This window comes from Entelurus aequoreus, linkage group LG10, assembly GCF_033978785.1.
Source record: "Entelurus aequoreus isolate RoL-2023_Sb linkage group LG10, RoL_Eaeq_v1.1, whole genome shotgun sequence".
In the NCBI taxonomy this organism is placed as follows: Eukaryota; Metazoa; Chordata; class Actinopteri; order Syngnathiformes; family Syngnathidae; genus Entelurus; species Entelurus aequoreus.
Window position 1 is genome coordinate 66,589,181 of NC_084740.1, and position 24,913 is coordinate 66,614,093.

General features: G+C 37.9%; 2 protein-coding genes across 2 annotated transcripts in view; one reads left to right on the forward strand and one right to left on the reverse strand.

Annotated features, from left to right (window-relative positions):
• The window catches only part of fhip1b (FHF complex subunit HOOK interacting protein 1B), a 716,414-nt gene extending 704,331 nt beyond the window's left edge, over window positions 1-12,083 (reverse strand). Inside the window, exon 1 of the mRNA XM_062061486.1 lies at window positions 11,954-12,083. The gene's annotated coding sequence lies outside the window, so the exon portion shown is untranslated. The remainder of the gene's footprint in view (window positions 1-11,953) is intronic.
• The window catches only part of rif1 (replication timing regulatory factor 1), a 50,762-nt gene continuing 27,316 nt past the window's right edge, over window positions 1,468-24,913 (forward strand). The window contains exons 1-8 of the mRNA XM_062061483.1: window positions 1,468-1,678; window positions 9,407-9,533; window positions 16,713-16,791; window positions 16,860-16,956; window positions 17,019-17,149; window positions 17,232-17,326; window positions 23,202-23,391; window positions 23,475-23,567. Of these exons, the coding sequence (XP_061917467.1) occupies window positions 9,418-9,533; window positions 16,713-16,791; window positions 16,860-16,956; window positions 17,019-17,149; window positions 17,232-17,326; window positions 23,202-23,391; window positions 23,475-23,567 (801 nt within the window). The 5' untranslated portion in view covers window positions 1,468-1,678; window positions 9,407-9,417. The remainder of the gene's footprint in view (window positions 1,679-9,406; window positions 9,534-16,712; window positions 16,792-16,859; window positions 16,957-17,018; window positions 17,150-17,231; window positions 17,327-23,201; window positions 23,392-23,474; window positions 23,568-24,913) is intronic.

Here is a 24,913-nt window from a genome sequence, read left to right on the forward strand (position 1 = left end):
TCGTCTTTGACATAGATTGATTTTACAATATTCTCTCGAAATATTTAGTGATAATGAACAAAATGTTGTGTTCTAAGAGATGCTTTAAAATGTAATAGCGGAAATTATCGGTATCGGTTGTTTTATTATCGGTATCGATTTTTTATTATTATTATTTTTTTATTTTTTTTATTTTATTAAATCAACATAAAAAACACAAGATACACTTACAATTAGTGCACCAACCCAAAAAACCTCCCTCCCCCATTTACACTCATTCACACAAAAGGGTTGTTTCTTTCTGTTATTGATATTCTGGTTCCTACATTATATATCAATATATATCAATACAGTCTGCAAGGGATACAGTCCGTAAGCACACATGATTGTGCGTGCTGCTGGTCCACTAATAGTACTAACCTTTAACAGTTAATTGTACTCATTTTCATTAATTACTAGTTTCTATTTAACTGTTTTTATATTGTTTTACTTTCTTTTTTATTCAAGAAAATGTTTTAAATGTATTTATCTTATTTTATTTTATTAATTTTAAAAAAAAGGACCTTATCTTCACCATACCTGGTTGTCCAAATTAGGCATAATAATGTGTTAATCCCACGACTGAATATATCAGTATCGGTTGATATCGGTATTGGTAATTAAAGAGTTGGACAATATCGGATATCGGCAAAAAGCCATTATCGGACATCCCTAGTCCTAAGTAAAACCAGTGAATGTTTAGTGAAAGTCAGTGTATGTTTTAGTCGTTTATTTTTTTTTTAATGACAGAATTAAAATAAATAAAAAGTATATTTATTCATCAGTGTCAAAGAGCAACAACCAGACCCCAACAGTGTTGGTTTTCATTTTATATTCAATACAACAAACATTTTAATAAAATGTAAAAATATATATTTATATTTCTTATTCTGATACCGGAACCGGAAGTTGTATTTAAAGACAAGACTGCGAAAGTACCTGTCTGTAGAGAAAAAAACAGTGTGGTCTTGTGTCATGGATCAGAATCATATTTATTGGCCAAGTATGTAGTATGTTTTATATATAAACACAGGAAACTACACTACATTGTTTTTTTTTCCTCCAGGCTTTTCCGCGGGGTTGTGTTAAATAGCAACTTCCGGTTCCGGTGTCGCAATGTGAGAAAACATCTGTTTTTGGTCCTTTTTTTCGTTTTCAGGTAATTTATTATTTGTATTATTATAAGACGAAATATAGAATATCAAACATTTGTTCGGATGTAATTATTGCTTTTCGACGGCTTTGTTTTTTCTTATGTTTTTGTGTTGCAACATAAAATGATCATAAACCAATCGGGTTTTGTTTTTATGACCTAAATATACTCTGACCGCCGGTTTACATGACTTGTGTCATGTATTCTTCTCCCCTTTGCTGTACATTTTGTAGTCATCGTGCTCCTTATAAGGTAAAAACGGGGGCTGGGCCGGATGTGACGTCGATTGGGGGGTCAAAGGTGATTTGACGTTTCCGATAGGTTTGGCGCCAGCTATTTCGCGGGGCGAAAGCACAAGGCGTCGTGTTTTCAAACACAAGCAAAAAGGCCGAGTGTCGTGCAGAAAGCAAGCCGAGGTGCTGAGCTCGATAGGCGGACACTTTAGTAGCGCTCGTCCCCTTCTCGGTTTTCTGCTTCGAACAGTGCGTCATCGCTGCGGACCGCCAGGTGAGCTTATGAGGAGTTTTGTGTGTGCGTGGGGCGTATGTTTGACTGTCTGACACTAAATTTAATGCTTGCATTATTATCTAATTATCGTGTATTTTACGTCCCAATAAACACTAATTTATGTTAGCCAATACCTGTTAGCTTAGCACACGCGTGTTCGCGGCGCGCTTGCTAGCAATGCTACCTTGCCAGTTAACTTTTTAACATTCTTGTTAGTTTCTAAAATGTGTGGCAAGTGTTTGTAACCAATCATAATCCTCGTAAGAAAAGTGTCTTTTAATGTACAGTTATTTGTCTGCGTGATGAGATAACGGGGCTGCTAATGGTGTGGTGTGTTAGCATTGGTTAGCATTAGCTGTTTACCTATAATCGTACACATTATCTATCTTACTTTTTTAATACCTGTTCTTTGTGTTGATACTTCTCATGTGAAAGTTGTTTTATTGGTCCTCTGAGTCAGTTTCTATATTTGAATCTCCCCATAGGAAACAATGGGAATGGAAATAGTCTATTCCAGGGTCAAACTTTCCCCTTTTAGGTAACATAATTAAGGCATACAAGTGTAAGTAGGGCTGCAATGATTAATCGAGTAAATTGATGAATTTGATTAGCATAAAGTGTTGATTCATATTATAGTATAGAATAGAGTTTTATTGTAATTATTACAGTGAACAGGTTCAAATAACAACGAAATTAAAGCAGATCCCCTAAGGTGCATATACAATAATTTAGTAATATAAATAGTAAAAAAAAGAAGATATGTATCTATATATATGTATATATATCCACACACACATCCATACATATTCAAGATTGTTTATCGTCATATGCACAGTTAAACAGTTTGCCGTACAATGAAAATCTTACTTTGCTAGTCCACCCTTCAACAAGTCACACGGTACTTAGCTAAAAATAAAAAATAAAAATGTATATACAAGGCACAGTAAGTAACATAACATTATTGCACATTCTGATTGACAGTCAACAGTATAAATATGGAGGTGACATTTGGTCACAGCAGCAGTTAAAGTGTCTTTAATGATCAAAGGTGAAAAGTGTCTACAGTGATGGTTCACAGTTCGGGGGTGGTCATGGTAGCTGTCTTTTGTTCAAAAAGATAAAAGTAAAACGGGGGGGGGGGAGAGCTAGCATTCACAAGTTAGCATTCACAAGCCTGATGGCCTGTGGGTAGAAACTGTTAGTCTCGTAGTCCTGGATTTCAGGCTCCTGTATCGTCTGCCTGATGGTAGGAGGCTGAAGAGACTGTGCTCGGGGTGTGTACTGTCCTTTATGATGTTATGTTGCATGTATACTAGGGGTGTGGGGGAAAATCGATTCGTTTCGAATCGCGATTCTCACGTTGTGCGATTCGGAATCGATTCTCATTTTTTAAAAATCGATTTTTTTTTTTTCCCCCATTTTTTTTTTTCCCTTCATTTTTTTTAATTAATCAATCCAACAAAACAATACACAACAATACCATAACAATGCAATCCAATTCCAAACCCGACCCAGAACCACTCAGAACTGCAATAAACAGAGCAACTGAGAGGAGACACAGACACGACACAGAACAAACCAAAAGTAGTGAAACAAAAATGAATATTATCAACAACAGTATCAATATTAGTTACAATTTCAACATAGCAGTGATTAAAAATCCCTCATTGACATTATCATTAGACATTTATAAAAAAAAAAAAAGAATAGTGTCACAGTGGCTTACACTTGCATCACATCTCATAACCTTGACAACACACTGTGTCCAATATTTTCACAAAGATAAAATAAGTCATATTTTTGATTCATTTAATAGTTAAAACAAATTTACATTATTGCAGTCAGTTGATAAAACATTGTACTTTACAATTATAAAAGCTTTTTACAAAAATCTACTACTCTGCTTGCATGTCAGCAGACTGGGGTCGATCCTGCTGAAATCCTATGTATTGAATGAATAGAGAATCCTTTTGAATCGGGAAAATATCGTTTTTGAATTGAGAATCGCGTTGAATCGAAAAAAAATTGATTTTGAATCGGAAAAAAATCGATTTGGAATCGATATTGAATCGAATCGTGGGACACCCAAAGATTCGCAGCCCTAATATATACATATATAACATTATTGCACATTATAGTCCCAAAAAATAAAAAGACATGACACATGAGGACATGACAGACACATTGTGCTCACTCAGGCCTGTTTAATGCTACTATGGGTCTTGGGTAAAAACTGTTTTTTACTCTATTTGTGCCCCCTTTTACATGTTTATGTTTTATGTTGCTTCAATTAATCGTGTATCTAATAAACATTCAGACCACATAAAAGAAGGTAAAACAAGTTCAGTAAAAGGTAAATATAAGATAAAATAAGGTAATACAATTAAATTAAAGGTATACGAAGGTGGGGAAGAAGGTAGATGGAGGTAAAATAAGGTACATAAAATGCAAACAAATTTAAAGGTAAATAGTAGGTAGATGTAGTAATCTAGAAGGTAAAAAAATAGGCACCGTATTTTTCGGACTATAAGTCGCAGTTTTTTTCATAGTTTGGCCGGGGGTGCGACTTATACTCAGGAGCGACTTATGTGTGAAATTATTAAAGGCCTACTGAAATGATTTTTTTTTATTTAAACGGGGATAGCAGATCTATTCTATGTGTCATACTTGATCATTTCGCGATATTGCCATATTTTTGCTGAAAGGATTTAGTATAGAACAACGACGATAAAGATTGCAACTTTTGGTATCTGATAAAAAAAAGGCTTGCACCTACCGGAAGTAGCGTGACGTAGTCAGTTGAACATATACGCAAAGTTCCCTATTGTTTACAATGATGGCCGCATGAAGTGAGAGAGATTCGGACCGAGAAAGCGACAATTTCCCCATTAATTTGAGCGAGGATGAAAGATTTGTGGATGAGTAAAGTGCAAGTGAAGGACTAGTGGGGAGTTGAAGCTATTCAGATAGGGAAGATGCTGTGAGAGCCGGGGGTGACCTGATATTCAGCTGGGAATGACTACAACAGTAAATAAACACAAGACATATATATACTCTATTAGCCACAACACAACCAGGCTTATATTTAATATGCCACAAATTAATCCTGCATAAAAACACCTGCGTGTTTGTTATGCTAGCTCCTAGCTCCTCTGCTAGCTCCTAGCTCCATAGAACACGCCAATACAATTCAAACACCTGATCAACACACACAATCACTCAGCCCAAAAGACCGTTTACCTAACCCAAGGTTCATAAAGCTTATATATTTTTAAAAAGTTACGTACGTGACGCGCACATACGGTCAAGTTATCGAATGTTTAGCAGCCAAGGCTGCATACTCACGGTACCTGATATTCAGCTGGGAATGACTACAACAGTAAATAAACACAAGACATATATATACTCTATTAGCCACAACACAACCAGGCTTATATTTAATATGCCACAAATTAATCCTGCATAATAACACCTGCGTGTTTGTTATGCTAGCTCCTAGCTCCTCTGCTAGCTCCTAGCTCCATAGAACACGCCAATACAATTCAAACACATGATCAACACACACAATCACTCAGCCCAAAAGACCGTTCACCTAACCCAAGGTTCATAAAGCTTATATATTTTAAAAAAGTTACGTACATACGCAAAAAAAAGCCAAAGCTGCATACTCACAGTAGCACGTCTGCGTCTTTGTCATCCAAATCAAAGTAATCCTGGTAAGAGTCTGTGTTGTCCCAGTTCCCTACAGGCGTCTGTGTATCCAAATCAAAAGTCCTCCTGGTTAGAGTCTCTGTTATCCGAGTTCTTCCATCTTGACTGCATCTTTCGGGAATGTAAACAAAGAAGCGCCGGCTGTGTACGGTTGTGGCTGACTACGTTCGAAAAATACGTCCATTTCGCACCGACAACTTTCTTCTTTGCTTGCTTGGCTTCCTTCTCCATAATGCAATGAACATGATTGAAACAGATTCACGAACACAGATGTCCAGAATACTGTGGAATTATGAAATGAAAACAGAGCTTTTTCGTAGCGGCTTCAATGTGGAAGGCATACCCGTGTTCGTCGGGCTACGTCACACGCATACGTCATCCTCAGAGGCGTTTCGAACCGGAAGTTTAGCGGCAAATTTAAAATGTCACTTTATAAGTTAACCCAGCCGTATTGGCATGTGTTATAATGTTAAGATTTCATCATTGATATATAAACTATCAGACTGCGTGGTCGGTAGTAGTGGGTTTCAGTAGGCCTTTAACACATTACCGTAAAATATCAAATAATATTATTTAGCTCATTCACGTAAGAGACTAGACGTATAAGATTTCATGGGATTTAGCGATTAGGAGTGACAGATTGTTTAGTAAACGTATAGCATGTTCTATATGTTATAGTTATTTGAATGACTCTTACCATAATATGTTACGTTAACATACCAGGCACGTTTTCAGTTGGTTATTTATGCATCATATAACGTACACTTATTTAGCCTGTTGTTCACTATTCTTTATTTATTTTAAATTACCTTTCAAATTTCTATTCTTGGTGTTGGGTTTTATCAAATAAATTTCCCCCAAAAATGCCACTTATACTCCAGTGCGACTTATATGTTTTTTTCTCTTCTTTATTATGCATTTTCGGCCGGTGCGACTTATACTCCGAAAAATACGGTAAATGAAATGCTAATGAACTAAAATAAAGGTAAAAGACAGCCAAAGAAAGTAAATAGATGGTAAATGAAAGGTAAAAAAGAAATATAGAATTTAAAGGTTGGCCAAATAGGTCAAATAAGAGATTGAAAAATGTATAAGAAGTTAAAGAGAAGATAAAAGGAGCTTAATAAAAGGTTAAAAGAAGGTAAAAATAATGAATAATACTTCACTAAATAGTAGATAAAATAAGTTCAATAGAAGGTAAAAGGTAAATATAAGATCAAATAAGGTAATATAAGTAAATTCAAGGTACAGGAAGGTGGGGAAAAGGTAGATGAAGGTAAAATAAGGTAAACAAAATGAAAAAAAAAAAAAAGGTAAATAGTAGGTAGATGTAGTAATCAAAAAGTGAAATAGAAGGTAAAATAGGTAAATAAAATGCTAATGAACTAAAATGAAGGTAAAGACAGCCAAAGAAAGTCAATAGATGGTAAATAAGAGGTAAATGAAAGGTAAAAAAGAAATATGGAATGTAAAGGTTGGGCTAATAGGTCAAATAAAAGATTGAAAAATGTAAAAAGTTAAAGAGAAGATAAAAGGAGGTTAATAAAAGGTTAAAAGAAAGTAAAAATAATGAATAATAATTCACTAAATAGTAGATAAAATAAGTTCAATAGAAGGTAACTATAAAAAGGAATATCGAAGGTAATGAGGGTTATGGCAAATACAACGATCTTTAACTATTTTCCCTAAGATAGGCAATGAGGCGATTAAGTGTGTTGTATTAGGTGAATGACCTTCATTATGCTTTGAATGTAAGTGAGCGCAGCATTTAGTCATATCACCCAATGCAAACAACCTTCCCTAGTCATGGTGCGAAAAGAGAGAATCTAACCAACACAAAAAGTCAACAACCATGGTGACACACAACACAATCTGCTCACTGAAATTTGTGGACATTATAAAAAACGTCAATGCACCATAAAAATGCCAAATTACACACATTTAAATCCATTGCAAAGCATGATGGGAAAAATGCAAACCACTTCACACTTATACATTCTTGGCGCATTTTGGCTGCTTGATATTTCTGATTGGACACCAAACTTTGAGGTCATGGAAGTAAACAAGGTAGAAATCGAACTTTCACATACTCTTAATATCCAACTACAGTATATTAATTATATTTCCATCATATCAATATGATATATGTACCATCATTTCCGGACTATAAGCCGCACCAGCTAAATTTAGGGGAAAATACAGATTGCTCCATATATAAGCCGCACCCGACTATAAGCCGCAGGGTTTTGATGTGTAATTAGCGTAGTATATAGGGGTTCCTGCTACCACGGAGGGGATTGTCGGGACAGAGATGACTGTTTGGGAACGCAAAGCGTCCCATTTATTAACAATAAATCTTTCAATCATTCAATCAAACTTTCACATCTTTGACATGGCGAACAGCATTCGTGCACAGTACAAATAATACAACGGTGCAAAGTAATACAAAGTGCTCGCCTGTACGTTATCAAAATAACCAGCCTACCGGTATATGAAAAGTCAGTCTTTAATCATTGTGTCATCCTCTTCCTCCTGCGTACTAAAACCACCGAAATCCTCTTCGTCGGTGTCGGACAAGAACAGGCCGCAAATAAGCCGCACCCTTGTATAAGCCGCAGGGACCAGAACGAGGGGGAAAAGTAGCGGCTTATAGTCCGGAAATTACGGTATATGTGTCACTTTATATGATTTTGGCCCTCGCCCAAATTTTTTTCAGTCTAATGCGGCCTCAAAGTGAAGAAGTTGGGACACCCCTGAATTAAACCAACTAATCAATGGATTACTTGATTACTAAAATACTTGGTAGCTTCAGCCCTTATGTGTAGCACTGCAAGGCTAGTGTAAAATGGTCGTGACGATGTAAGCTCCAAAAGCTGTTCTGTTTTGCCACACCCCTATTGAAGAATAATACATGAAATATAAATATCCATCCATTTTCTACCACTTGTCCCTTTTGGGGTTCCCAGGGGGCTGGAGCCTATCCCAGCTGCACATGTATGTAAAATGTATAACACAGGTGTATGATACTGTATATCAGGGATGTCAAACGTACGGCCCGAGGGCCGGATCAGGCCCGCGAACAGGTTTTAACCGGCCCGCGGGATGAGTTTGCTAAGTATAAAATTACCCTGAAATGTTTTAATGAAAAAAACAGCTGTTTTAAATGTGTCCACCGGATGTAGCAATAGCAACTCTTTGTATCTTTGTAGATGATGCTACATATGTACAAAATAAACCACATGATGTTTGTACGTCAGTCGAGGAAAATTATCAACTTACATGAATAACATCCTGTAATTTGATTTTGATAAAATCTATCTGTGTTGGCCCTGTGATGAGGTGGCGACTTGTCCAGGGTGTACCCCGCCTTCCGGCCGAATTAAGCTGAAATAGGCTCCAGCACCCCCAGCGACCCCGAACGGGACAAGCGGTAGAAATCGGATGGATGTATAAAAAAAATATATCTTGATAGATTGAAAATTAACCCCAATGCGTTGACTGATTAACATTATCACTTAATGTATTCAGAAAATATAAATAACAACAAATAAAGTATATATACTATTGACCGCAACAGGTAATTGTAAAAAAGAAAAAACAACAACATTATGATTTGTAAATTTTCAGAATGTGCTTGTTCTATTTTTAAACAAAGAAAACAATCTGAAGTTGTCTTTATTTTTCAGTTATTGTGCCGTGATTTTACCAGTCCGGCCCACCTGGGAGTAGATTTTTCTCCATCTGGCCCCCGATCTAAAATGAGTTTGACACCCCTGCTGTATATAGTTATACAACTAATACAGTAAGTTGGCCAATAAAATGAACTACATCCTAATAGGTTCTGTTAGCTCATCTATGGTTATCATCACATTTTCCCGGGCTCACGTCACCATCAAGCCAAAGGAAGAAGAAAAAATCTGCAACTTTTAAGTTATATGTTTTTTCCCCAAAATTGTACAAGTGTTTGAATTCAGGAGTTCCACAGTTCTATGATGTTGTCGTGTGTTCCTCCCGAAGGCTGTGTAACGATGATGGCGTCGGCAGAGCCTCCCAGCGCCTTGAGCATCGTCCCCCTGCTGGAGTGTCTGGAGGACGGCGCCGCTGGACGCCCTGAGCAGACCGACGCCTATCTCACCATTGCCAAGTAGGCCTCATATTGCCATCCGTCACCGCTTCTTTCAGTAGTGATGATTCCAGGATTATGGCCCGAGCAGAAAGACAACATTGTAGTTATGTAAGGGCCTGCTGCGAAGCAAGCAGCCCATATTAAAATTGCTTGGACTTATGGAACCGGCCAAAGAACCCCAACGTATCTTGTATCGTTGGAAAGGTCTCGCCGGCACCTACAACACTACTTAATTTTTGGACCGTTTAGTGTTACCATGGCGACGCTATAAAGGGAAAAGACTCAATGGGCCCATTGATTAGGTACACTTTGCCCTATTGATTAGGTACGCACCCTTACAATAGTATATTTGTTTTGCAAACTGCAGAATGAAGTAGCATTACCTCTTCTCAATTTCCTCATTTTTCAAGCGATTTAAACTGTTCCAATTTGCAAACGTTCAGTACATTCAGGACATGCTATCTTGCTAGGTGTGAGCATGCTAACTATTAGCATTTTAAAATTTTAGCTATTTTACTCCTATAAAAATATATACTGGGCATGGTGTAGGTACATTAAATAACTGCTTCGCCACTTTTGGTATTTTCTCCTATCTTGCCAACGCTTTATACTCGCGTTTTGGCTAATTTTGTATGTTTAAGCCTAAAAATCATTGATTTTGATACTTGGCGCCATTTTAAAAGTATGCTAACTTCTCCGGTGTTAGCATGCTGTTGTTTTATTGCAGCATTTTGGTAAAATGTATTCGTATAAACCTAAAAAAATCACGACGTTCGATACTTGGTGCCCACTTAGAAGTATGTTCACTTTTCTTAAGTTCTCATGCTAATGTTAGCATGTTAATGTTTTTTGCTAGTCCGTAGCATTTCAGCTATTTTTTATCATTTGAACCTAAAATACATGGATTTTGAGACTTTGTCTCCATCTTGCAAGCATGTTAACTCTTCCTATTATAATATGTTAAAGTGAGCATGCAAACATTAGCATGTTAACATTTTATGTTAACTTTTTCATACTTGGCACAATTTTAAAAGTATGTTAAATTATCTTATGTTAGCATGCTAACATTAGCATAACTATCCTATTATACTGACATTATAGCTAATTTTGTATGTTTAACCCTAAAAATCATGGATTTTGATACTTGGCGCCATCTTAGAAGTAGGGATGCAAATTATCGATTATTTCATTAATTGATAGTTGATAACCTTATCGATCGATCATCGATTAGTTGATAAAGCGGCGTTTTCCCCCCATCTGAGATTTCCCCTCAATAAGGTACAAAATCAAAATCAAAATTTTGCTGGTATAAAATACAAAGGACATTGTATTCCCTAATCAAATGTTTATTTGATACAAAAGTAAGTCATCTTTGTAACATGAGGAATATAATATAAAGTGCACTTTAGTCTTGTCACACATGCAAGACTTGGTAGTGGCAGCAGCCATAATAGCTAGCTTTATTTTATATAATCCCTCTTGAACTGGGAAAGGTGCCTAATGCCTATCTGTCAACTTGAAAAAATACAAGGAAGACATCCCTGAAAATTGTAACAGCAGGCAGCAAATAAGTAAGCCTGTTGGCTGTTGCAGTCTGCTGCAGAACTTCACCTTTGGACTCAGGTGAGGCTGACAAGAACTGAAGTGAAAAAACATGTCACTCACTCACTACTGTAAAGACAAGAAAAATAAAGTAACATCAAGTGCACAACATGCACAATGCACATCTTAGTCTGTCTCACAAACTATTAGAAGGCTAGCAGCCTGCAAGCTGCAACATTAATTGAATCCCTCTTGAACTGGGAAAAGTGCCTATATGACAGTCAACTTGAAAAAATATAAGGCAGACATCCCTGAAATTGTAAGTAACAGCAAAATAAGTAAACCTAAGCCTGCTGCAGAAGAACAGTCATTGATTCAACTTAACATTTGGGCTCAAGTGAGGCTGACAGAAGAACTGAATGAAAAACATGTCACTGCATAAAATAAAATAAAGTGCATGCACTATGCCCATCTTAGTTTGTCTCTCACAAACTATTAGTGTAAACATTAATGTAATAATCAGTCAGCTTGAAACAGTCGTGCTTTCAGCTCGGCTTTCTTTCTTTTGTAGCGAGCCTCTATGCGGGTTGTTATTGTTTCTCGAGAAGGGATTTGGTAGTCTGGCTCACAATAGTTCATCAACTCACGAAACCCCTTGCCATCCACAATGCTTATAGGCAGCATATCCTTTTCAACCATGTTGCAAATCCTCTGGGTGATGCCCTCTGCCCGTGCGTCATCACACACCGCTTTTCTTTTGGAAAACGCTTCGGCGACGGAGGGCTGGCCTGGCCGTGCTCCGCCTCCACTCTCTCCTCCAAGCACAGCGGCATGTAAACTTTTTAGGTGGTAATTTAACGAACTGGTTGAATTGTTGTACTTCAAAACAGCCTTACATATTTTGCACGTTGCATCGTCCTCTTTTAGGGTGAAATGTTCCCACACAGCACTTCTCTTGCGTCGCTTCATGTTTGTTTTTCTTCTCTCGCATGTGGACTCTCATGTGTACAGCGGACATGTAGGGCTGGTCACGTGATGGTGTTGCTGCTTGGAAAAAGTACAATAAGCAACAACTCCCTCGTGTGGACTAGCGAGGTATAAACTCAGCATTACCTTCACACAGAAAACCACCGCACCGACCGTGACAGAACGGAATTGTCAATTAATTGAAATCGTTAATTTTAATCGGGTAATTTCTTAACGGCAATTAATCGAAAATCGATTAATTGTTAACATCCCTACTTAGAAGTATGCTTACTGAACTTCTCTTAGGTTGGCATACTAACATTAGCATACCATATTTTTCGGACTATAAGTCGCAGTTTTTTTCATAGTTTGGTGCGACTTATACTCAGGAGCGACTTATGTGTGAAATTATTAACACATTACCGTAAAATATCAAATATTTAGCTCATTCACGTAAGAGACTAGACGTATAAGATTTCATGGGATTTAGCGATTAGGAGTGACAGATTGTTTGGTAAACGTATAGCATGTTCTATATGTTATAGTTATTTGAATGACTCTTACCATAATATGTTACGTTAACATACCAGGCACGTTCTCAGTTGGTTATTTATGCGTCACATAACGTACACTTATTCAGCCTGTTGTTCACTATTCTTTATTTATTTTAAATTGCCTTTCAAATGTCTATTCTTGGTGTTGGGTTTTATCAAATAAATTTCCCCAAAAAATGCAACTTATACTCCAGTGCGACATACCGTATATTACCAAATAGACGCCCTTGTGCAAATAGACGCCCTTGTCCTAATAGTCGCCCGGGGTCTGAGCCCATTTTGTGAATTAACAGCCTCTTCCTAATAAACGCCTATGTCCAAATAGCCGCCCATGGGCTGTTATTTGCATAATTTAGATTAAAATCATATTGATTTCATTTTCATTAAACCCAATTTATAAGCTAAAAGGAAAAGCAAAGGTGCAATAATTCTGGTCATTACGGTAACAGCAGACGTCACGTAGGGATTCTGGGTAATCAACATATTGCAGTGGGTCACCGCATATAGCGTAACACACAACAACAAACCCACGAGGAAAAGTTTCAACATGGCAAGCAACAGTAGCAGTGAGTTGAATGAACAGGATACCGGTACACCACAACTGATGGACGGGAATACTTTAAGGGGGAAGAAGAGAAAGTTTGACTTAAAGTTCAAGCTAGCGATTGTGAAGTATGCGGAGCAGAATTGTGGTTTGGCAGCGGCCAGGCAGTTTAACGTTGACCCAAAACGTGTACGAGAATGGAAACAAAAAAAGGGAGAACTACTATCTCAGTCGGCAATCGATGGAAAACTGTCTCGCTTATCTGGTGGAGGTAGGAAGAAAGTGAGCGACGAGCTTGATGCTAATTTGTGTCAGTGGATACATCACGTTCGTGGACTGAACCACCGTGTGTCCCGCAAAATGATCAGCATTAAGGCAAAGGAGTTGTATGTCACCGCGAGTGACACGAGAGACACCGGGGTGGTGTTTGGTGCAACAAGTGGCTGGCTTAATCGTGTGTGTGTGTGTGTCCGTGTTGCAAACAGTAGCCATAGCTGAATGTTGCTTTCTGGTATCCTACAAGGTGTGTGGGCTGACGGTGGCAGCTGATGGGAGTGAGGACCAGCTCATTTACTGCCTCAAGGAGGGACAGCCATGTCAGGCAGGCAGAGAGATGCTGTTGAGGGCTAGACAGCAGGCTGCTGCTGTGGTTCAGGAAGAGGAGAAGAGTGATGAGGAATAGCAGTTCCTCAATGAACTTGTGATTGAAAAGGAGGATGATGATGAGGGGGGTGAGGGAGAGGAGGAGGAGGAGGATGATGAGTGGGGTTGAGTTGAGTTGCATCTGGGGTTGCGTTTGCTGCAGTATTATTGTTTAGATGGTTTTATAGAGTACTTGGTACCATAATTGTATTTTTCCTGTATGCTGCTTTATTTAAAACTTGGAGTACTGTAGCCTTTATTTTATTTAAATGACAGTATTATTGTTCTGTTTTGATGGTGTGTTTTTTAATACTTGAGTACTTGGTACCATAATTTTATTTTTCCCGGTAGGCTGCTTTATTTAAAAAGTGTATTTATTTTTAGTATTGGTATTCTATTTGACAATTCTTGCAGTACTGCCATGTTGAGGCCTTGTCTTTTGATAGTCTTGTTTTTTTGTTTGTATGTTTACAATAGCTTTTACATTTAAAATTGTTTGTACGAAAAAAAAATACTGTACAGTAACCATTGTAACCAAATAATGGCCTGGTGCAGGCTGGTGCAAAAATAAATAAAAGCCTTGTGCAAATAACCGCCCATGTCCTAATAGCCGCCCGGGGTCTGACCCCATTTTGTAAAATAAACGCCCAGGCTACTATTTGGTAATATACGGTATATATGTTTTTTTCCTTCTTTATTATGCATTTTGGGCCGGTGCGACTTATACTCCGGAGCGATTTATACTCCGAAAAATACGGTACTATCCTATTATTCTGGCATTTTAGCTAATTTTGTATGTTTAACCCTGAAAATCATGGATTTTTATACCTGGCGCCATCTTAGAAGTATGCTTCTTGTACTTCTCTTATGTTTGCATGCTAACATTAGCATACTAAAATAAAATACTGAGATTCTACCTAATTTTGAATGTTTAACCCAGTGCTTCTCAAATATTTTCTGTTACGCCCTCCCAGGAAGAAAAAAACATTTCCCCCCCCCCCACTCTCCACCATGCCTATGAATAGTATCATTTGTGTATGAAATTGTTATAACTATACCTCTGCATATTATTGTAAGCATTTTAATACTAAAGGAAACAACACCCCCCCCTCGCCACTATTTGAGAAGGAATGGTTTAACCCTAAAAATCATGGATTTTGATACTTGGTGCCATCTTAGAAGTATTCTTACTGTACTTCTCTTATGTAAGCATGCTACTATTAGCATGTTAATGTTTTATGCTAGCATTGTAGCTAATTTTGATCAGTTAAATCTAAAATGTATGGGTTTTGAAAGATGTCTCCATCTTGCAAGTATGTTAACTGCTAACAAGCTAACGTTAGCATGTTAAAGTTTTATCCTTGCCTTTTAGTTTCATTTAACCCTGGGCTGGAGGTTCACAGCACAGATAACAAGCACGTCAAAGTTTGTGCGGGAATTTTTTAAGTTAACATTCTATGGGTTTCCTCGCTTTTTTAGGCTTTCGCTTGCACGAAAAGTAATCAAAGGATGACCCAGTAAAAATGTAATTTTCGGGGCTGGAACACTAATCCTAACATCTCGTGCAGTAGCGCCCCCTTATTCAGTTTAAAAGAAATTGCAGTTGGCGAACAACGGGACGCACACATCAAGTCTCAAAAAGCCATGTTCACAAGTTGTCTTTTGGGGACAAATCGGGTCGTACTTCGACCTGGAGGACTTTGACCAAATGAGCCCAAATCAAAACCAGGTGTCCCAGAATGATGGACGGTGACAAAGTGCGTCAAGTATTAGACCACGCCACAGGATGCGGGCGGGGCTTGGCGACAAACTTTGAAGTCAGTCGGACGATTCGCCACAAAAATGTAAACTGGTACTCTTCAACATGGGGTCTGCAAGAGGGTTGTGACATTTTTGGTTGATGAAACTTTATATATTAATTCCCCCTGCATCTTTTGTCATACATGATATTTACATATACATTGCCATTAATCCAACACGCTGTAGTGTAGATTATAAATGGCATTTGCATGGCCACCCTACTCACTGTACCCTGCAGGTTTAAAATGAAAACATTAATTGTTTTTAGGGCTAAGAATCTTTAGGCACCACATGATTCGGACCTTGGGGATAACGATTCAAATCAGAATCGTTTCTCGATTCAAAATCAATACTTTTTTAATTTTTATTATTTTTTTAAAAACATTGGGTACCAGTTCTATGACTAACTACATTTCTCCAAAAATAGATGAACAGTTCTGGTAATTATTAATATTACTTAAAAGAAAACTGGTTTCCATAACATTCTACCCAAACATTTAATAAAGTCAAATACAAATAAGGCAACAAGAAAAGTATCCAATAATTCTCTTTTCTAGAGTAAATCTGTACAGCAAATATGGACATCTATGTCAACAATATTATTTGCCTGGCTGGACAGGACAGATTAAAAATAAATATATATATATATATATATAATTTTTTTTTCAAAGTGGATTTTTGATTTTTTGAAATCGATTAAGATTCATTGAAAGAATCGCGATTCATTCGAAAATCGATTTTCTTTGACACCCCCTAATAGTTATACTATTAGCATTTAAGATGGCTAGCAATTGGTGCTCTGGCTGCCAGCTAGCAGGACAAGCTGGGCTGTAGCCGCTAGCTAGCGACACCATAATGTATTCTTTGAATCTCTTCATCAGTCTGGGGGTCTTTGTCCTGGAAGACGTTGAAGACCCCTGATTTAAACCTGGTACTCGGCTCCATTGATCATAATTACTAAACATTAGTAGGTATGAAGAAGATGTGGCCTTGAAAAAGTGTGTAGGCCACGTTCTAAATAAGTCACAGCGCCACCCCGTAATGTTTGTTTAATCTGACTGTATAAAAAATTAAATAAAGAAGAAGTTATTAAATAATTTTAGATTGTTATTTCGTTTTTTAATTGATTTTTTCCCCCCAATTTTGCAGCCGCCTCAGTGGAGAGGAAGGTCGGCAGTTTCTCCCTGCAGTTGAAAAGCACTTTTCCCGTCTGGGCGCGGCCATCTTGGTGAGTTTTGAGTTTTTCATAGCGCGCGGCGACATCACCGTCATAACGCCATGTCTTGGCGTCCTCAGGCCCACGTCAGCAGTCCACACGCCGAGCTGAGCCAAGCGGCCCTGCAGGCGTTGGGGTTTTGTCTCTACCATTCGCACGTCGTCTCGCAAGTTCCCGGTATGTTGATTTTTTAATTTGTATGTCACAGATGTGAATAAACCAGTACTCACGTTTTCCAGAAACCTTGGCCGCCGATATCCTGTCTGCACTTTGCTCGGTGGTGTCTAATTCCACGGAGAAGAACACCTGCACACGGGCATTGTGGGTCATCTCCAAACAGAGCTTCTCCGCTGACGTGGTGGGAAAAAAAGTGAGCGCGCCAGACCGGAGGCTGCCGGTCCGTCTTTCCGGTCGCACCGCGCAGAGGTTCTGACCTTTGTCCTTTGTTTCAGGTCCCGTTTATCCTGGCGATGCTGGAGAGCATTTGGAGCAAAGGCGACGTCCAGTCTGTGGTGATGGAACACGAGGCTTTGAACGTGATCATCAGGTAACGTGTGTCGTAACGAGGTCATAAGGCCGTATTTTAAAACACTAACGGTACACAAAAATTTCGGTTCGGTACCTACCTCGGTTTAGAGGTCACGGTTCGGTTCATTTTCGGTACAGTAAGAAAACAACAAAATATAAATTTTTTGGGTTATTTATTTACCAAATTTGCAAAATCTTCCATCCATCCATCCATTTTCTACCGCTTGTCCCTTTTGGGGTCGCGAGGGGTGCTGGAGCCTATCTCAGCTGCATTCGGGCGGAAGGCGGGGTACACCCTGGACAAGTCGCCACCTCATCACAGGGCCAACACAGATAGACAGACAACATTCACACTCACATTCACACACTAGAGCCAATTTAGTGTTGCAAAATCTTCCACCAAAAATATTTTTCTTAGTGGAATATTTGATGTGAAGTAATCAGAACCTTGGTTAGGTCAATAATTCATAATAACATTGATTTTGATTCAATATTATGTTTTGAGCAATGACAGTTTGAAAAAAAAAAAACAGCTTTATTTTATTAGTCAACATTGCAACTTTTTCTAAATTACATTTAACCTTTAAGCTTTTTTATTTCACTTTTGTTATGTTTTTGTTTATTTTAATAGTATTTTTAGAATGTGCCGTGGGCCTTTAAAACATTAGCTGTGGGCCGCAAATGGCTTCCGGGGCACACTTTTGACACTCCTGCTATAAATAATAAAAAAATTCAATGTTTATTTATATAGCCCTAAATCACAAGTGTCTCAAAGGGCTGTACAAGCCACAACGACATCCTCGGTGTCGAGTGGGTCTGACATAATATTGTGAAAGTCCAACACATCAGCGAAAGTCCAGTCCATGGTGGGGCCAGCGGGAACCATCCCGAGCGGAGACGGGTCAGCAGCGTAGAGATGTCCCCATCTGATGGACAGGCTAGCGGTCCACCCCGGAGCAGAGCAGAGTAGAAAAGAAAAGAAAAGAAACGGCAGATCAACTGGTCTAAAAAGGGAGTCTATTTAAAGGCTAGAGTATACAAATGAGTTTTAAGATGAGACTTAAATGCTTCTACTGAGGTAGCATCTCTAACTTTTACCGGGAGGGCATTCCATAGTATTGGAGCCCGAATAGAAAACGCTCTATAGCCCGCAGACTTTTTTTGGGCTCTGGGAATCACTAATAAGCCGGAGTTCTTTGAACGCAGATTTCTTGCCGGGACATATGGTACAATACAATCGGCAAGATAGGCAGGAGCTTGACCGTGTAGTATTTTATACGTAAGTAGTAAAACCTTAAAGTCGCATCTTAGGTGCACAGGAAGCCAGTGCAAGTGAGCCAGTATAGGCGTAATATGATCAAACTTTCTTGTTTTTGTCAAAAGTCTAGCAGCCGCATTTTGTACCATCTGTAATCTTTTAATGCTAGACATAGGGAGGCCCGAAAATAAAACGTTACAGTAATCGAGACGAGATGTAACGAACGCATGAATAATGATCTCAGCATCGCTTGTGGACAAAATGGAACGAATTTTAGCGATATTACGGAGATGAAAGAAGGCCGTTTTAGTAACACTCTTAATGTGTGACTCAAACGAGAGAGTTGGGTCGAAGATAATACCCAGATTCTTTACCGAGTCGCCTTGTTTGATTGTTTGGTTGTCAAATGTTAAGGTGGTATTATTAAATAGATGTCGGTGTTAAATCTGATAAATCTTTGGATAAAAAGCAGAGCCTGGCGACGCATGCGCGTTTATCATAACTCTCTCGCTCTCTCTATCTCTGCCCCTCCCTCACCAATGCTGCTGCGCGCACAGTTTGTTTTGTTTTTAACCCCTTCTTAACCCTGAACGTACATTGAAAATTCACGCAACCCTAACTCAAAATGCCGGACATTTGAGGCATTTAAGGAACTCTGCCCTGAAAGCTCCGCAAAAGAGGACATGTCCGGTGAAAAGAGAACGTATGGTCAGTCTATCGTAGCCCATTAGCTGCTAGCATGCCGTGTGTTGTGCCTCGTTGTGCATTGTTTACACAACGTGCGTTACGCTACTTAATATGTCCGTGTGGGAACTCGTTTGGTACACCTCCGAACCGGAACCCCCGTACCGAAACGGTTCAATACAAACCGTTACACCCCTAATATATATATATATATATATATATATATATATATATATATATATACATATATATATATATATATATATATATACATATATATATATATATATGTATATATATATATATATGTATATATATATATATATATATATATATATGTATATATATATATATATATATATATGTATATATATATATATATATATATATATATGTATATATATATGTATATATATATATATGTATATATATATGTATATATATATATATGTATATATATATGTATATATATATATGTATATATATATGTATATATATATATATATATATATATATGTATATATATATATATATATATATATATATATATATATATATATATGTATATATATATATATATATGTATATATATATGTATATATATATATATATATATATATATATGTATATATATATATATGAATATATGTATATATATATATATATATATATGAATATATGTATATATATATATATATATGTATATATGATGAGCATTGGAAAGAGTACAGTTAGTGTTTAAAAACATTTAAAAAATTTATATTTTTTAAACACTAACACAACTAAATGCTCATCGTGTATATTTATTAGATTTCAACCTTTAGTAAGGACTGATGGAAAAACAAAAATCCATAAAAGATGGTCACAATTAGAGATCTAACGATTACTTGTCTTTGATGATAAATTGCGTGAAAAGTCCAGATGGTTAGTACTACCATTTTAAATTAAAATGATGGTAAAACCGCTATGACTGCAGTACCATAAACAACTACACTGGTGATGCTGTTCATTTCCTGGCAGAAGAAAGTAGGGCTGGGCGATAAAACGATATTTATATATGTCGTGGCAGACACGTAATTGATATCAATAAAAAATGCGTTTGATAAAACGTTCGAAAGTTAAAGTTCCAATGATAGTCACACACACACACACACACACACACACACACACACACACACACACACACACTAGGTGTAGTGAAATTTGTCCTCGGCATTTGACTCATCCCCTTGTTCACTCCCTGGGAAGTGAGAGGAGCAGTGAGCAGCAGCGTGGGCCGCGCTCGGGAATCATTTGGTTATTTAACCCCCAATTCCAACCCTTGATGCTGAGTGCCAAGCAGGGAGGTAATGGGTCCCATTTTTTGTAGTCTTTGGTATGACTCGGCCGGGGTTTGAACTCACAACCTCCCAGTCTCAGGGCGGACACTAACCACAAGGCCACTGAAATGTTTTCCTGTTCGCCGGAAGAAAGCGGAAGTTGCAAAGCAAGGTTGGTTGCATGAACAAAATGCACTCGCTCTCTGGTAACCGAGCAACGCAGGAAGTGATCACTGATCAGTGGGCGTGACATGCTAACACCCAATTAGGTGACAGTATCAACTATCATGATTGGGTGTGCCATCTTGTTGTCTGGCGTTTGATTCTTTGCATGGAGTGAGAAGAGAAAGTCAAAATGAAGAAATTGTGGACAAAAGAGGAAAAGTCACCTGGACAGTATGGCAGTTTTTTGACCGTAGTCAGACCAATGTAGTAAATAATGCAAGGCACTCGTCCTACACACCACCTTCGTCACACTCACCCTTAGATAACAGCTGTAACTTCCCGGCACCAAACCTGCAGAAGGTAGTTCTTCTCAGGTTTTTCTGTTTACATTTGCACTATTTTTTTACACTCTATGAAGCATGTATCACGAGATATAAAACACTCAAATCGTGATACAGTTTTCAGCCATATCACCCAGCTCTATTGCTTGTATTCTGACACGGGACTTCTTCTCAGAAGTGAAAACCAGTGGTGGTTGACCAATTCAAGATGGCTGTTGTACAGCAAGCAGCTGATAAAGGATTATACGTCTATAGCGTTCCCAGACATATCCCACTATTGTGCTCCAGACATTCTACATGACAAAACGGATGAAAACTTGTAAAAACATGAGGTCTACAACTTCTTTGTGTGTGGCTGAGTGAAGGAAATTGGTATCAAGACTCTCCCGGATAAATATGCATAGTTTTTGCTCAGGTAAGGTTGTATTTAGGGATACAACTAACGGTTAATTTGATAATCGATTAATCTGTCGATTATTACTTCGATTAGTCGATTAATAATCGGATGAAAGAGACAAACTACATTTCTATACTATCCAGTATTTTATTGGGGGGGAAAAAACGGCATACTGGCACCATACTTATTTTGATTATTGTTTCTCAGCTGTTTGTACATGTTGCAGTTTATAAATAAAGGTTTATTAAAAAAAAAACTCTGCGCATGCGCATAGCATAGATCCAACGAATCGATGACTAAACTAATCGGCAACTATTTCAATAATCGAATTTAATCGATTAGTTGTTGCAGCCCTAGTTTTATTTATGATTTAACTTTGCGTCTACTGCCATGTTTGTTGCTGTTATATGCACGTTTACGAAGAGCACATTTTTCCCCGTTTTTATCAAAATATAACTATAGATGTCAACATTGTGTATGGGCTGAAAGATTAATTTATGATTGTTTATCAAAATATAACTATAGTTGTCAACATTGTGTATGACACTCGTAGCAAACGTGTTTAAGAAATACAAATAATATCAAGATAATACTTAAATGGGAAATAATAACCGTATAAATAATATATATATATATATATATATATATATATATATATATATATATATATATATATATATATATATATATATATATATATAAACCTTTTACTAAGTGACCACTGCAAACTTGTGCATTCTTCTACTCTGTTCCCTTGGACTGAAGTGTGAGCTGCTTTTCTTGTTTTTTTGTAAAATCTCGCACTCTTCCACCCCTTTTCATTACCTCTCTAAAAACTGGAATCGTACAGCCGAACACAACCCAAGCATAGGGTATTTTTTTCTTCGCTAAATTGCGCCTAGTACCTATTGAGAACAGAGCTAGCTTGACCACCACACATATTTAATGGACGGACGTGACATCGGTAAAATCCGAGCAACTTTAATGTTTTATACCATTACATACTTAGTCATGACTCGTCAAGACCTGACCAGTGTGCTCCCTAAGTGGGCTGGGTGAAAAAACACAATGAAAAAATATACATATATTAGTATAATAATTAGAGCTGTCAAAGTTAACACAATAAGTTCGCAAAAGGTTAATTTAATGCCACTATTTATTTTTAATCGCGTGTTTTGCGTCCTGTGTAACCCTCAGTCCATACTGTAGTGATGGAAAAACAAATGGAAAGCATAAATGGACAAAGAAAAATGTATATTGAGTATTTGAGTTTAGCTTGAAAGCATTGGCAGGTCGCTCCCGCCACAAGACCAAAGTTATTTCCATCCACTGTCGCCGTGGGTTGCTTTGCCAATTCTGCATTACGAGTGACCTTTTTCATCTAAGGTCACTTGCAAAGTTTGTGGATCGCGGGCTTGTTTTTAGACACATGGTTGCTTATTTGGGCTTGCTTTTCCCTGATACCAATTAACAGTGATAAACGAGTTTAATGTAGTACATATGGTTTTGGTTGCTCTCCGCAGGACCTGATTATTTTGAATTTTGGTGTATGCATTTTGATAAATTGATGGTTCGCTCGAAGGTTTCGGTTGCCATTTAGGCAATATATGATGTAAAAAAATGTTTTTATATTTTACGTGAAATTATTCAAAATCAGATCAAACTGAGCCACCGGTTGCAAACTTTTTCAGTTTCTTTGTTTTTTGTGTTGTGTTCTTGGACGCTTCCAGGCTGCTGGACCAGGTCCCTGTGCAGATGGGCGAAGGCACGGTGCGCTGGGCCAAGCTTGTCATCCCCCTGGTGGTGCACTCCGCCTCCAAAGTGCGTCTGCGTGCGGCGGCCGCCATGGAGATGAGCCTGCCGCTGCTCCTCCAAAAGCAGATGGACGTGGCCGCCGTCATGGAGCCTCTCATGTCCACGGTGCGGCGTCTGACCTCGGACTTGTGGGCAATTTTAAGATGGCGGTTATGCAGACGTAATTGACATGCTTTTTATCCTCACAGAAGCTGATCCCAGAGCTGCAGAAGCTTTTCATATCAAAGAATGAAACGAACGTCCTGAAGCTCTGGTCGTTGTTTGTCAAACTTCTTGGCAAGGTAAGTGTTAATTTTCAGCAAGAACGCCATTGGTTTTTGTCATCACGTACAATTTATCGTGCGTAAACCTTCTCAGGGCCTGCAGTACTTTTTAAATATTTGCACTTTCAAGGATTATCACCTTGTCCTATCAAGAACCCTATTCATTTTGTATATCTGACCATGTGTCACAGTGCTCAAGAGCTGTGGGGACGGGTGCCGAATTTGGTACGACCAAATTCTGTCGGCCCCACAGGGTATAGATTCACGTAAAAATCAAAACTGTACTGACACATTTTGTTGCACGTGACTTAATGTCCGGTTGCAGCCGCTAGCTATTGGAGGGCAAACCGGCGTATTCGTAGCAGACTGCTTCTCTGTAATTTTCCAATGCCAACCAAGCCAGCATATCTGATAGAAAGTGTTAGAGAGTAAGGCTACGCTTTTCAGAATGCGCTATCTCGATGCTAATGTGCATTGGATGTACCGTATACATGCTACTGATTAGCATTAGCGATTTTACATGGCAATTTCAACACATCCAAATTTGGTAATGGGAATTACAACTAATATGATGCACAACACTAACAGCTGGGGTGTAATAAGTACAATACTTACAGTATAAACACTTTCTAGGACTCAACATAAGACTAGACATGCACATTCAGCTTACTGACCTGTGCGAAATTGCCCCACATATTTGGAAACCATAAAATAACACGGCTACGTTTGCGCTGTAAAAAATGTGGTTTGTGATGTTACGGATTTTAAGTTATTCTAAAATACATTTTCTGACTACTGACGTCATTCGGTCCCCACACCTTGTCAAAATCACTCCAAACTTGTCCCAAAAGTTTGTGCGGCAAATGTTATTATAATTTTGATTTTATTAACTATTATAGTTTTTATGTTAACGTGTTATTATTTATAACCAGCCCGCCCACCTTGACGAAATTTCCCCAAACCTGTTCCATTCGTTTGTGCTGCAATTGTTTTTTGACTATAATAGTTTTTGTTATTAACGTGTTTTTCCATTACCAACTGATAATAACATAATTATAATAGACCAAAAAAATTTGCAGCACAAATATTTCGGACAAGTTTTAGGAGATTTTGACATGGTGGGATGAATGACAAAACGTTAATAAAATAAAATTTATAATAGACAACAAAAATATGCAGCCCAAACGTTTGAGGCGATTTTGACAAGGTGTTTGTGGGTGGGGGGGTTGGATGACCTCACTTGTCAGTATATGTATTTTAGAATAACTTAAAAACAGCACAAACAAATTATTTGCATTAAGGGGGCCCAACAAATGGCATGGCAACAAATAAAGTAAGTTTCTTACATGTAGCATTAGCACTGG